Below are 13,114 nucleotides of genomic sequence, written 5' to 3'. Positions count from 1 at the left end.
CTTCTTCACTTTGACATTCAGAGCTCTTGGCAGAAATCGCATCCCATCATCACCAACCACTGTCTACGCGGGGCCCCGACTAGCACCACCGCTGGAAAGATCCGCGAGAAGGACCCTTGCAACCATCCATATCACAAATAGGCCACATCGCATTGTATGCCGCAGTGTTTAAGAAGCAAAAAAGTAGAGGCTTGTAGTCTATAATTTACAGTATGTAAGAGCCATTTTTTTCTGTAAGTTTAAGTGTACTTTGAACACGTGTGTGTGTGCGGCCACTTAGAAATGTGTGTGTGTGCGGATGTTGTTGTCATGTAGTTAGTTTCCAGCCTCACCAGCACAGGACACATTGCTGCTGCCAGAAATAGAAATACACACACACACACACGCAAATGCAGATGTGTCAATGAGGAGAGGGAAACGATTGCTCGGCATGGCTTCCATAAATACCAAGCAGCCCCGGCGGCAGGCCAGGAAACGCACGCCGCGCCACCGCGCTGTTTTCTTCAAGAGGGTCGCAGGGCATCGCGGAAGCATGCCGACACAAACAATGAAGCGGAAAGGACAGCGATAGTGTGAAGGACATCCACAGACGGCGGGACGGAGGAAGGGGGCGCCACTGAGGCGTTCCGCTTGCCCAACTGTGGCAAACGGCCAGGGGTATGTGTGGTTTTTTTTTTTTTAATAGGAGAACATTATAAAAGGATCAACGTGCATTGAAACCTGATCATTTTTGGCAAGATAGTTTGTACTGGTAAATAATACACAGTGTTCCCTTCACATCCAAGCTACTTTAGTTAAGAGAAATTGGAGCTATTTCTTGTCCGACATACAAGAAAAAAATTGGGAGGCCATGAACAGATTATCTAGTTCTCAGTTAATTCTGATGGAGAAAATCCGTTCGAGATAAGAGAAATTCTCGATCCAGGATCAAAATAAATCACGTATGTAGAGGGGCTTATGTTTTTTTGTGTGCTACATGGACCTCTCAAGTATTTACCGACACATAGAAACGTAAGTGTTCATAACATGAGAACCAAAATGTCGTTTGGACATTGGTAAATATAAAGAGACAAATTTGCCTTTCATGAAATTTGAAAAAAAACAAAAAAAAACAAAAAACATGACCAACAGAAACTAAAGGTAAGCTCTTAACATTTTACGCCCAAGCCAGTCGACCCAACCTCAATTTTAGGACAGGTCAGGCCTAAAATTTCAATCATTACATTTGGGTCGAGCCGGGTTTCTCCCCCGCTGAATTTTTAATAAATGTATATAGAGATATAAAGATTATATATATATATATATATATATATATATATATATATATGAGAGAGAGAAAGAAAGAGAGAAAGAAAGAGAGAAAGAAAGAGAAAGCGAGAGAGCGAGAGAGAGAGAACAGGTTGTCATTCTTCTTCTTAGTCTCTCTGCCTTTCTCAAAGTGCCGTGCTCGATCCTTAAAAGACGTACTGTTGCTGTGGCCCAATTTTCAACCCATCAAAATGATGGACGGCCTTAAAATTTTCATGGTGCATGAAGAATGCTGGCATAGTACATTGATTGTCCATGTATGGGGATTTTGATGTAAAGTACATTTGTAGTCTGTTTGTTGAAAATGAAAGATTACTGACAGAGCCATAAGAAAATATTGCTTTATTTATCTGATCATATTTGAAATTTAATTTTTAATAGTTTCAGTTAGGTTCACTAGACTTTATCTCCATTTTAAAAATGTTCAACATTTGATCAGTCTAGCCCTCGCCTTATAGCTAAAAATTATTTTTGGGCCATTCCATTTATTTGACCCTTGATTTAGAACATAACAGGACCCAATAAAAAGGTCTTTTTAACAACCTTCAGCCACATTTGTATCACTCAAACATCAGTCTTTACTGAGAGAGGTCAAGAATTTGCAACCTTCAAAAGTCACAACTCACAAACAGGAAACTGGGATGAGAAGACGATAGCCAATCAGACCGCAGCCCAAACTTCAGTCTTGACCTGCCCTACCTACGTTTTTGTGTGTGTGTCTTTGACTAATGACAGAGCAGATAAGTCTCCCTTGTCAAAGGAAGCAGCCGGGTATGCACGACAGGCACAAATAAGTCATAAGCACTTCCTGTAAACGTTATCATCACTTCCTCTTCAATGCTTGACTTTTATTTGGGAAGCAAGGACTAAAAAGACTGTTGATGACGTATTGATGCTTTCAAGGAATGTTATCTAAAAGCCGAGACTTAAAGAATTTCAACCAAGCAAGAGCAGACTGATAAAAAAAGAACTCATGCAAAACAGGGAATTCGCGACTAAAATAGCATTTTGGAACTAAACTAATCTATGTATCACTTAACCTTACTTTTATGTGGCATTTCCAATGAGAGATGTGCATACAAATCATTTGGATTCAAGGGTCAAATTTGTTATTTATGTACCATCATTTCCAGAGTATATGGTGCACCAAAAAGAAAGCAATTGTTAAAATTTGAGAGCGCGCCTTATAATCGTGTGTGATTTATAGACTGGAAACATGATTAATAAGATAAGAAATGCATAATTACGACTAAATGGTTCTACATATGGTAACCCTTAGTTGGGAGACCAGATTTCCAAATATTCATGTCCCATGAAATACCTTGTTTTTATTTAATGACTTTTTTCATGCAAACCTAGCTGTACAGGAGTTTTACTTTCATGTGCCCTATTGTCTGGTGCACCGTAAATCTTAAAAAAGGATATTTTTTAAGGTGTGCCTAATAACAGGGTGCGCCTTATGATCCGGAAAATGTGGTACTTGTTTAAATTCTGGAGACTCCCACAGTGGTAAAATAGACATTTCAAATTAGCATTTTATTATTCTTCTGTTGTTTTTTTAGGCATTTGAATCAGATAGAGATACAAAGATAGATACTTTATTCATCTCTGTAGGGAAATCACATCACAATCACAGTAGAAATATGTTTTGGGGTGTGAATTCTCCATTTATTTCTGGATGCACCTAAATGAATACATTGTCTTTAAATTGTCTGTTTGAAACCATAATTATCTGACTTGCTATATTTTCAATGAAATGACTCATTCAGGTGCAACATTTAGCTTATGCACTCAAGTGGAAAATCTCATAGTAATCACATGATTTACCACATGATTTGAATGGAGCCTGCAGACTGAAATTCCAAAAGGATCAATGAGTCATTCTTTGGGATTTTGTTGACTTTGACTCAAAGAAGTTGCCTGCCCAGCATCAAAATTGGAGCCTACACATCTGGGGCCAATCCCAAAAGTCTAAATGATGACCACACCCAGGAAGTGCATTTAGTTCTGGTTTGTGATGTCACAGGATTGCCTGCCCCGCCCTAAAAAAGTTATTGGGGTTGTGCATAATGCTGGATATAAAGAACATACAAACAAACCGTTTAAAAATTACAGCATGTTAAAGTTCGACAATACATCCATCCATCATCTGCATCGATTATCCTCAGTAGGGTCGTGGAGGTGCTCGGGCCCATCCCAGCTATCCTCGGGCAGTGGGCAGGGGACACCCTCAACTGGTTACCAGCCAGTCGCAGGGCACACAGAGACAGACAACTCGATCACTTATCCACACCTAGGGACAATTCGGACTGGCCAATTAACCTCACATGCAAGTTTTTGGAAGGTGGGAGGAAACCAGAGTGCCCGGAGGAAACACAGGCAAGCACGAGGAGAACATGCAAACTCCACACAAGAAGTTTCGATCTCATGACCGCAGAACTGTGCCGCACACGCGCTAACCACTGCACTGCCGTGCTGCCCTAATTCGACAATATAGTGAAGCTTAAATTACTGTTATTAGCATACAAAACAAGTATGCACCAACTACCATCAAATATTCAACAGTTGTTTCCCAACAGAGAAGACACTCATTAACTCAGGGGAATCCATAACTTCAAGGTCCAGTATTCTAGCACAACAATGAAAAGCCATTGTGCTACCCGAAAAACCTATTAATGTATGGAATGAATTAGATCAGGGGACGGGAAACTACGGCTTTTTTCATGAGTATATGGCCCCAAAATAAAATATGACTGTTGCGTAATTCTTTGAGGCGTTCCAGGTGGTTACATCCAGATTCTAAGCACATGCGAAGCCAGGGCAACACTTAGTAGCAGGACAATTCAGACTAGGATATATATATATATATATATATATTATATATATATAGGGCACATTCTCCACTACAGTTTAAAGTATACCCCATTTGGGCATAAGGTCGCTATGAAACCCTTTAAATGGAAGCTTATTAAACTATGTTCTCTATTAAGATACCTTATGATAAAAACCCTTTGATCAAACTGTAAACACAGAGAAACGCCAGCAAACCACTCAGATCGATTTAATTGGGGGAGCAGCAGAGTTGGGTGGATCTCTGCACACAGCTCAAGGCACTCCCTTCTCTCTCGCTCGCTTGTGCAGTCGGCGCTGAAGGCAAATACAACAATATATATATTTCTCGTTTGCAGGATTTTGTGACATTTTTACAAAGGAACTTTGCTTTCACTTTGCTTTGAAAGTATTATTCGTAATGAGCCTCAACAATCCTAAGTAGCTGAGGGAGGGATATGATATTCAAGCGGTGTATCCATATTGATGTGGTACACAGAATCTGGAATTATTATAATTCCTTAGATCAAATCACCAAATGACACAAAGTGGAATAAAATGTGCTGAAAAATTAGCTTTTATCGGAAAAGTGGGGTTGGTGGTTTTGTTGAATTTTGTCTCAAAATAAAAGGTGTTGCTCCGCTCCACCTCACCCCAAATATATATATACATATACACATAATTTTTTTTTTCTTTTACGGTTCCTCTCAGATAGGACGCACTGTGTTAAATATGGTGAAATGACATCTGAGCCCTTTAGTGTTACCTGTGGTGTTCCGCAGGGTTCAGTACTTGGCCCCCTTCTTTTCAGCATTTACAAGTTTCCATTAGGTGATATTATTCGCAAGTATAATATCAGCTTCCACTGCTACGCAGATGACACTCAACTATATCTTCTGATGGAGGAATCTGCCAAACTAAACTGTGGAAATTTGGAGGCCTGCCTCACTGAGATAAAAGAATGGATGTCACTCAACTTCTTGCGCCTAAACTCTGAGAAGACCGAAATGTTAGTCATTGGTCCATCTAAATGCCGTGACTTATTCGCAAAAACTGCTGTGAACATTGACAAATGTCACATCACACAGAGTGACTCAGTTAAAAATTTAGGTGTCATATTTGACCCTGATCTATCCTTTGAAATGCATGTAAAGAAAATTACTAGAACCGCTTTCTTCCATCTTCGTAACATTGCTAAAATCCGTTCAATACTGTCTCAGTCTGATGCGGAAATTATAATTCATGCATTTGTTACCTCCCGTCTCGATTACTGTAATGCACTACTCTCTGGTCTCCCGAAGTCTAGAATCAAGTCTCTTCAGCTGGTACAAAATGCCGCAGCGAGGCTATTAACTAGGACAAAAAAGTACGATCACATAACACCGATTTTGGCTAACCTGCATTGGCTCCCAGTTAGCCATAGATGTGACTTCAAGGTTCTCTTAGTATTGTACAAAATCATACATGGACTTGCTCCCTCTTATCTTTCAGATCTGATTTGCCCCTATGTCCCGGTCCGAAGCCTACGATCTGAGGGTGCCGGTCTTCTGGTGATCCCGAGAGCAAAGAAGTGTTCTGCTGGTTCGAGAGTATTCTTCATCCGGGCACCGGTGCTGTGGAATGCTCTTCCCCCTGAGATCCGATCTGCAACCTCAGTGGAAATGTTTAAATCTAAACTTAAAACGCACTTCTACTCCATAGCATATGAATAACCTACTCTTCTCGTCGGCTGAAAAATAGTCTGTGTAATATAGTGTAATAATCTGTGAAGCCCTTTGAGACTCTTCGTGATTTAGGGCTATACAAATAAAGATGACTTGACTTGACTAGATGTTCTCAAAAACTTCTCTGAATATTGACAAATGTAATATCACCCAGAGTGACTCAGTCAAAAATGTAGGTGTCACATTTGACATCCATCTGTCCTTTCAAACACGCGTTAAGAATATTACTATAACAGCTTTTTTTGGTTTTGTGCAAATATTTTGTTGCTCCCTTTTGTTAATTAATGGTTGATGTCGTTTATACCTGTATTTTTGTGTGCCGTGCTCAAATATACTTCATTCAATCTGTTTAAGATGCATCCTCTACTAATTAGTAGTTTATTATTGATCCGGGATCAAAGTGGCCACTTGTGAACCAAAGCAGTCTTCTCAAAGCTTGAATATTAAGCAAAAAATGTGCAAACTTGTGCAACAAAGTTGTTTTATCAGTTCTTTTGGTTCCACTTCACCTCAATAAAGTTTTCCCCTTTAAATTTTTTTAAATGGTGCATTAATGGGGGAAATATATGTATGTCAATTTTGGGGCAGGAACTTGATGTCATTTTATATCTACTGTCATTGTGTCGGTTTAAACAACAACAACCTGCAGAAATTGCTAACTGCTATGTGTTTTTTGTCAATCATTTGTGGTGTTGTTTCAAACTCAATATATTTTGCCATATTTGTGTATGACGTGCACTCGTGTATAAAGTGCACCCCTACTTTTTCTATTAGAAATCAGTATAAAATTCAGTTTCACTTCTTCACAGCTCAAACTTTGCGGTTGGATGTAGCGGGAATCAAACCCGGTCGCAGCAGTGAGAACATCAAATCCTAAATCACTGGACTACCAATAGAATAGATGACACGTGAAAAAGCAGTAGTTTTTATCTGGTTATCAGACCATTTTTTCAAAAGGGTACCAGAGGTTAATGTTAATTTTGTGGTGCATTTCACGTGTTACAATGACAATAATTCTATTATTTTATACTATGAAATAGAAAAGAATAAAAGAATAGAATCATTGTAATGTAAAACGCAACACAAAATTAACATTCATTGGTACAATGATTAAAGATGGGGAGATAATGAGAAAAAAGACAATGCCTTTTAATATGGTGGGTCAGTGGTTAAAATTCATTGCTCTCAACTCCTGAACCGGGTTTGATTCCGGCTACAATCATCGTCTTGCGATAAAACCTCTGAGTTCTTTTTTTAGGGTAAAAAAAAATACACCCTTTACATGAATAAATGTGTTAAACAGATGTCTCAGTTTTACTCTATTTTGGATTATAGTGGAACTTAGACACTACTTAGCATTTTAGTCTAGGAGAAGTTAAATACTGCTAAATTGTGTACCGAACACACACAAGGTGAGCATAATACCGTGTGTGTGCAGGGTCTGAGGATTTACAGTTGGGCGTGTTGACATTCGTTGCATCTCAAAGTCCGCTAGGAGTTAGCTGGGTGGTATGGCCAGAAAATAAAACATTTGATGGGATTTCTGAATCAAAAATCCTTAAAAATAGTAAACGTGATGATTTAAAGTAGTGTTAATGACAAGTGCATTGATAAACTGGCTAACTATAGATGTTGCAGTTTGAGAAATTCAACTTGAATTGATACAAGTAAAAAAAACTACGGTTTAAAGAATTAAATTAATACAAGTACTAGCAGGTGGCTAGCTGTTAGCAACTAACACGGAGGTCAAAAAAGAGCTCTCAGCCTCCGGGTCACAAGAGTTCAATGGAAAGTTCTTTGATTTTCACCAGGAAGTCAAACATGCCAACATCAGCAAAAACAAAACAAACCCCAGGGGGCTCTTTATTTATTTTAGGAAAAATAAAGTTATTCATAAGCACTGTTGAGTTCTTTCTGGCTCATTCAGTCTTTGATTCATTCATTGTTGGACAAAAACAAAGGAAATTGAGGGATGAAAAAGTCGGATGTCAACTTTCAACTGTGTGCGAATTACAAAAAAACAGTGTGAAAATGTCCCTGAAGGATACATATACACACTTTTTGTCTGTCATTGACAAATTCCCCGGGAAGGTTTTGTCTGAGTCACCCGTCATGCAAACAAGCTTTATTGTCAGTGAGAGTCAATCATTTATTCCACTTGTCAGCCTGCAAACCATTAAACACTTATCAATGCCACACCATTTTTTGGTGAAATTTTCCTTAGCATACTTGAACACACCACTAGTGTTAGGCACTGGATTAGGAACATGCCGACGGATTAATTTATTGCCGACAACCTCAAATGATTAAAACTCATTATTAGTAGTGGTGATATTATGAATTTCCCTTTGTTATGCCGAGGTCCAACTAAAGTGTGTATGAGTCTTTGAATTTAATAGCCGAAACATAGCACAATAATCACTTGACGCACATTGTTAGCCATTAACTTTTAAGTGCTCCACACACAATAACCAATAGGTTTCAAATCTACTGCAATTGTTATTTTCTATGGACACACAATTCTAAAAATAATAATAATAAAATACGTTTTTACAAGTTTTTTTACAGTCCAAAAAGAAGACCTAAGATTACACATTCCAACAACATTGATAACAAGATATGAATAAAATATTCTGTACAATCATTTATTTGATTTATTTGCAATAAATAAAATAAGCACATTTCTCGAATAAAACTGTCAGCCCAGTATCCAAACATTCCAATACAAAAAGCCAATTCTAATTAGAAATGATACGTTCAATGACCGCAAATAAAACCGGCATAAATAACACCCTAAAATCTCCCCCTAATCGTAGATGTCGGTCACGTCTTTGGGAAGTTACAAGTTTATGGAGAACTTAAATTTACTAAACACAATTTCAACTATTTTCTGCACTTTTTTCGACTTTAATTGAATGACAAGGTGAACGATGGCGTTCTAGAACGCTCACTCACCGTTGCAAGCCATGTCGGCGCTTCAGGAGTTTAAAGACTCGGAAAAAGAGAGAAAAGGGTGTAAATTCGATCCCAAGGGAAAGTGTAGGCTTGGCTTGGTCCCTTCGAGGAAGAATGAACAAAAGCGGCAGAAAACGCTTGGAATTTCTTTGGAACTGATAGCCGGGCACCGTGCCGCGTTCGTAGCTGCTCGGAAATGTCGACATCCAAATTGGGTGACAAATCTACTTCCTGTCCCTGAAGGTCACATGCTCGTCCTCTAAAAGGACCACGCCCACTCCATCAGCAGGAAAAGTACTTGTGTGTGCAAGTGTATAAGCAACTGATGATTGATGGATACATTACTGACATTAAGAACAGTGCTGACACTATACTCATGGACTTAAAACAATCAACACAGGTAACTGCACACAAAATTGCTCTCACACTTGCATGCACTTACTGATACAATATGAAAATCCTCAGAAAATTCACACTGCACAATGCATGCAAACAATAACATGTTGCTGCTAAATTCAGTATTTTTCACTTCGCCATTGTTCTGATGCACTTATGACTTTGGCCAGTCTCTTGTAAATATTTGTCCTTTTTCTCTTTAAAATCGTTTATTACATGTATTTTATGGAGTGCCATGTCTAATCTCAATGTTCACTATGTTGTACTCAATGACAATAACAGTGTCTGAAATAATGCCACCCGGACGCCCGGGGCGTGCATCTTTTACGTCGGGCTCACAACTTACAAAAAGTCTCTGCCCGGGTGTCTGACAACTTTTTCAAAGAAAAAAAAATACTATTTTTCAAATCAAACGTTTGCTTTATTCCGATTGTGGAATCTTCGTTCGGTTTGTAAATTTCGGTTGGTTTGGCTATCTGCATACTCGGCAGCCAATCAGAAGCCTTCATCGAATAACTTTGTGCTTCCGGGCTTTCCCGAGCGTTACAAGGTCGTGCATTTGCATATCATTTTCCAAAGTAGATGCACAGAGAACACAAGAAAAATGGAGAAGTGGTTAGGAATCAAGCCAAAACCTCAGCCCCAGAAGGACAATTCAAAAGAAGCCAACAAAACTGATGACGCTACAAAACGTAAATATACATTAAAAGCATCGTGGAAAGAGGAGTTCACGTGGCTTGTAGCAGACGACGCAACGCAAACATTGCATGAATGAAGATGAGTAAATATAGGTACATACTAATGGCAGATGGAAAACAGTGATGCCATATCCATGCAACAAATGTTATAAGTTAATTTATAATAAACCTAATTTTAAAGTGTTCTGTTTATATATTCTGATTATCAATCCTTAATACTTTGCAACAATGTTTTTTTTTTTTTTTTTTTGCGATTAGTCGTCTTATTGTGTTTCAAGTTGTGAAAAAAGGGGCAGGCAACTTTGTGGCTAGCCAGGCAACTTTTCAGAGTTGTCGGCCCTGTTGTGTCCGGTTACCTTTTGTCATGAGTTTCAGACAATGATTATAATGACAATTCTATTCTATTTTCGTCTGAACACACACACACACACACACACACACACACACACACACACACACACACACACACACACACACACACACACACACACACACACACACACACACACACACACAAATAAATTGATGCTGTCATATTTGAGTGCGTAGTGCAACAAAAAATGTTTGCTACAAAGCACAAAAAACAATACAAACTACGAAGCCTCAAAGTAACCATACTGCATCGTTTTTTTCCACGTTCGTTTGGCCACCCTTTAGCAAGGTTTTTTGGGACTACCCTTAGCAGCAAGATGTCACAAATTTGTGTCAGCTCCCTCCCTCTGAGGTTTACGTTATACTGTATACAGTATTGTAAATAAATGCATATGTCTTGACCTACAAGTATTTCTTAAAGCACATTAAAGGTAGTTTTCAGAATTTGTTACTGTCAAAATTGCAAGTTGGAATAAGTAATGATGGCAACCTCAGCCAGCTCATTCATCAAGTACATGCATATCTGAAACACAGTCAAATAAACTTTTATTTCTCATCAAAAGCGGCTCTGAACATTGACAAATGTAATATCACCCAGAGTGACTCAGTCAAAAACTTTGGTGTCATATTTGACCCCGATCTGTCTTTCAAACACACGTTAAGATTATTACGAGAACAGCTTTTTTCCATCTTCGCAACATTGCTGAAATTCGCCCTATGCTGTCTCAGTCGGATGCGGAGATTATAATTGATGCGTTTGTTACCTCCCATCTCGATTACTGTCATGCACTACTCTCCGGTCTCCAGAAGTCCCAAATCAAGAGCCTTCAGCTACCTTTACGATACCAACGTTATCACGACAACCCTGTATGTAACATCCCACATGCCGACATTTCTTGTGTAAATACCATGTAAATTATAACTATAGCCTTATCCCCCTTGTCTTATAACATTATCTTCTCTGTTCCTTTATCTTCTTGCTCATACCTCACTATGAATGTGTAAAACTGGAGTGTCATGCCCAATTTCGTTGTCACAATATGTTAGCCCATTTGTAGCAATGACAATAAAGGTATATTCTATTCTATTCTATTCTATTCTATTCTAGTACAGAATGCTGCAGTGAGGCTATTATCAAAGACAAGAAAGTTTGATCACATTACCCCGATTATAGCTAACCTGCATTGGCTCCCTGTTAGCTTAAGATGTGATTTTAAGGTTCTGTTGGTATTATACAAAATCATGCATGGACTTGCTACCTCCTATCTTTCAGATTTAAATTCCCCCAATGTTCCGGTCCGGAGCCTTCGCTCTGAAAATGCTGGTCTACTAGTGGTCCCAAGAGCCAAGAGGAGATCCGCAGGTTCTCCATTCAGGCCCCGGTGCTGTGGAATAATCTTCCCCCTGAGATTCGATCTGCAACCTCAGTGGAAAAGTTTAAATCTAAGCTTTAAACACACTTCTATTCTATAGCATATGAATAACCTATATTTTATGTTGACAATATCTGTGTAATAATAGTCTGTAGTCTGTAAAAGTCTGTGCAGCCCTTTGAGACTCTTTGTGATTAAGGGCTACTAAATAAACATGACTTGACTTGACTTCATCTTTTTTGGGGGGTTGGCGTCTGGACTATATTTGAAACAGGCCTTTTCTTAATTTTACCATTTTCATGTCATACCAACAAAAAGCTGCGATGATGAGCATAAAGTCACTCCCCAAGGTTGCCTCCTTTTGATCATGCACACATATGAAAACATGTATACAAGCTTATCATAAAAACACAAAAATCTTTTGTATTTTACGTCCATGGGAGTGTAATAAAACTGTATATTATCTCTACTTCTCATCTTTGTATGGTCACTACTTTGCCCTCATGACAAGAGTGTTACATAACATGTCTGCATGTGCACGCATCTCACACACAATGTAACCTGGTAGAGGTGACTCATCTCACCTTACTGACAAAAAATAGAAGCTGAACCCTAAATGGAAACTCCAATTTGAGACCATATTTATGAGCCAATTTATAATAAAAAAAAATATTCAAACTTTTTTTAGCATTTCTTGAAATACCAAACTTGACTCTATTTGACATTTAAAGTTTGTATTGACCGAAGCCCTGACTCACACAAATAGTTTTACATCTCAAACCTGATTTGAAACCCTAATTTGACACCGTACTATCATAAAAAAAAACAGTTTTTGTTTGAAATACTAAACTTGACTACAATTATTTGACATTTAAACTTTCTATAAACCAAAAGGCTGACTCATACCGATAGCTTTACATTTCAAACCAAACTTGTTTTAAAACCATAATTTGACACCGTATTTGTGTAAAAGAACAGTTGAAATTATTTAGCGCCTCATTGTGGTAGAAAATACTTCATTTAAAAAAAAAAGAAAATATGGATTCAATTTTCAGCAAAAATACATGACTATCATAAACGCACATTTGTAAAATACTCTTAGGTCGAGAAACATAACATAACATGAAGCTCACCTATAGGTAGCTTGCATATTTGACTGCCCTCTTTCTGCTAGGAGTACTCGAAAAAACAAAAACCTTGCGAAAGACTGGGTAAAGAAATGAGAAGAAAAGTGACTCTCTGCAGTTGAAAATCTTCCTTTTTGGCACTCATTTTCAGTTGCACTACACAATACAGCGGCATCCAGTGGTCAAATTATACACAAAGTCCCTTTAACACACTAATATTGACAGTTACTTTTATCTAAGCCAATTATTCAAACCCAACCTTAATTAATTTCAAAACTCAAGTACAAAACCAGCCATCCATCCATTACCTGCACCGCTTATCCTCAGTAGGG

At 38.3% G+C, this 13,114-nt stretch overlaps 1 protein-coding gene across 1 annotated transcript in view; it reads right to left on the bottom strand.

Moving 5' to 3' along the window:
• Nucleotides 1-9,039, bottom strand: part of exoc3l2b (exocyst complex component 3-like 2b) — a 38,188-nt gene extending 29,149 nt beyond the window's left edge. The window contains exon 1 of the mRNA XM_088345151.1: nucleotides 8,817-9,039. Coding sequence (XP_088201277.1) covers nucleotides 8,817-9,022 — 206 coding nt within the window. The 5' untranslated portion in view covers nucleotides 9,023-9,039. The remainder of the gene's footprint in view (nucleotides 1-8,816) is intronic.
• Nucleotides 9,040-13,114: the final 4,075 nt, after the last annotated feature.

This window comes from Urocampus carinirostris, chromosome 10, assembly GCF_059441175.1.
Source record: "Urocampus carinirostris isolate Australia breed hairy pipefish chromosome 10, RoL_Ucar_1.0, whole genome shotgun sequence".
NCBI classification, from domain to species: Eukaryota; Metazoa; Chordata; class Actinopteri; order Syngnathiformes; family Syngnathidae; genus Urocampus; species Urocampus carinirostris.
The sequence above is the reverse complement of the archived record's forward strand: the minus strand, read 5'-3'. Positions and strand labels throughout refer to the sequence as shown.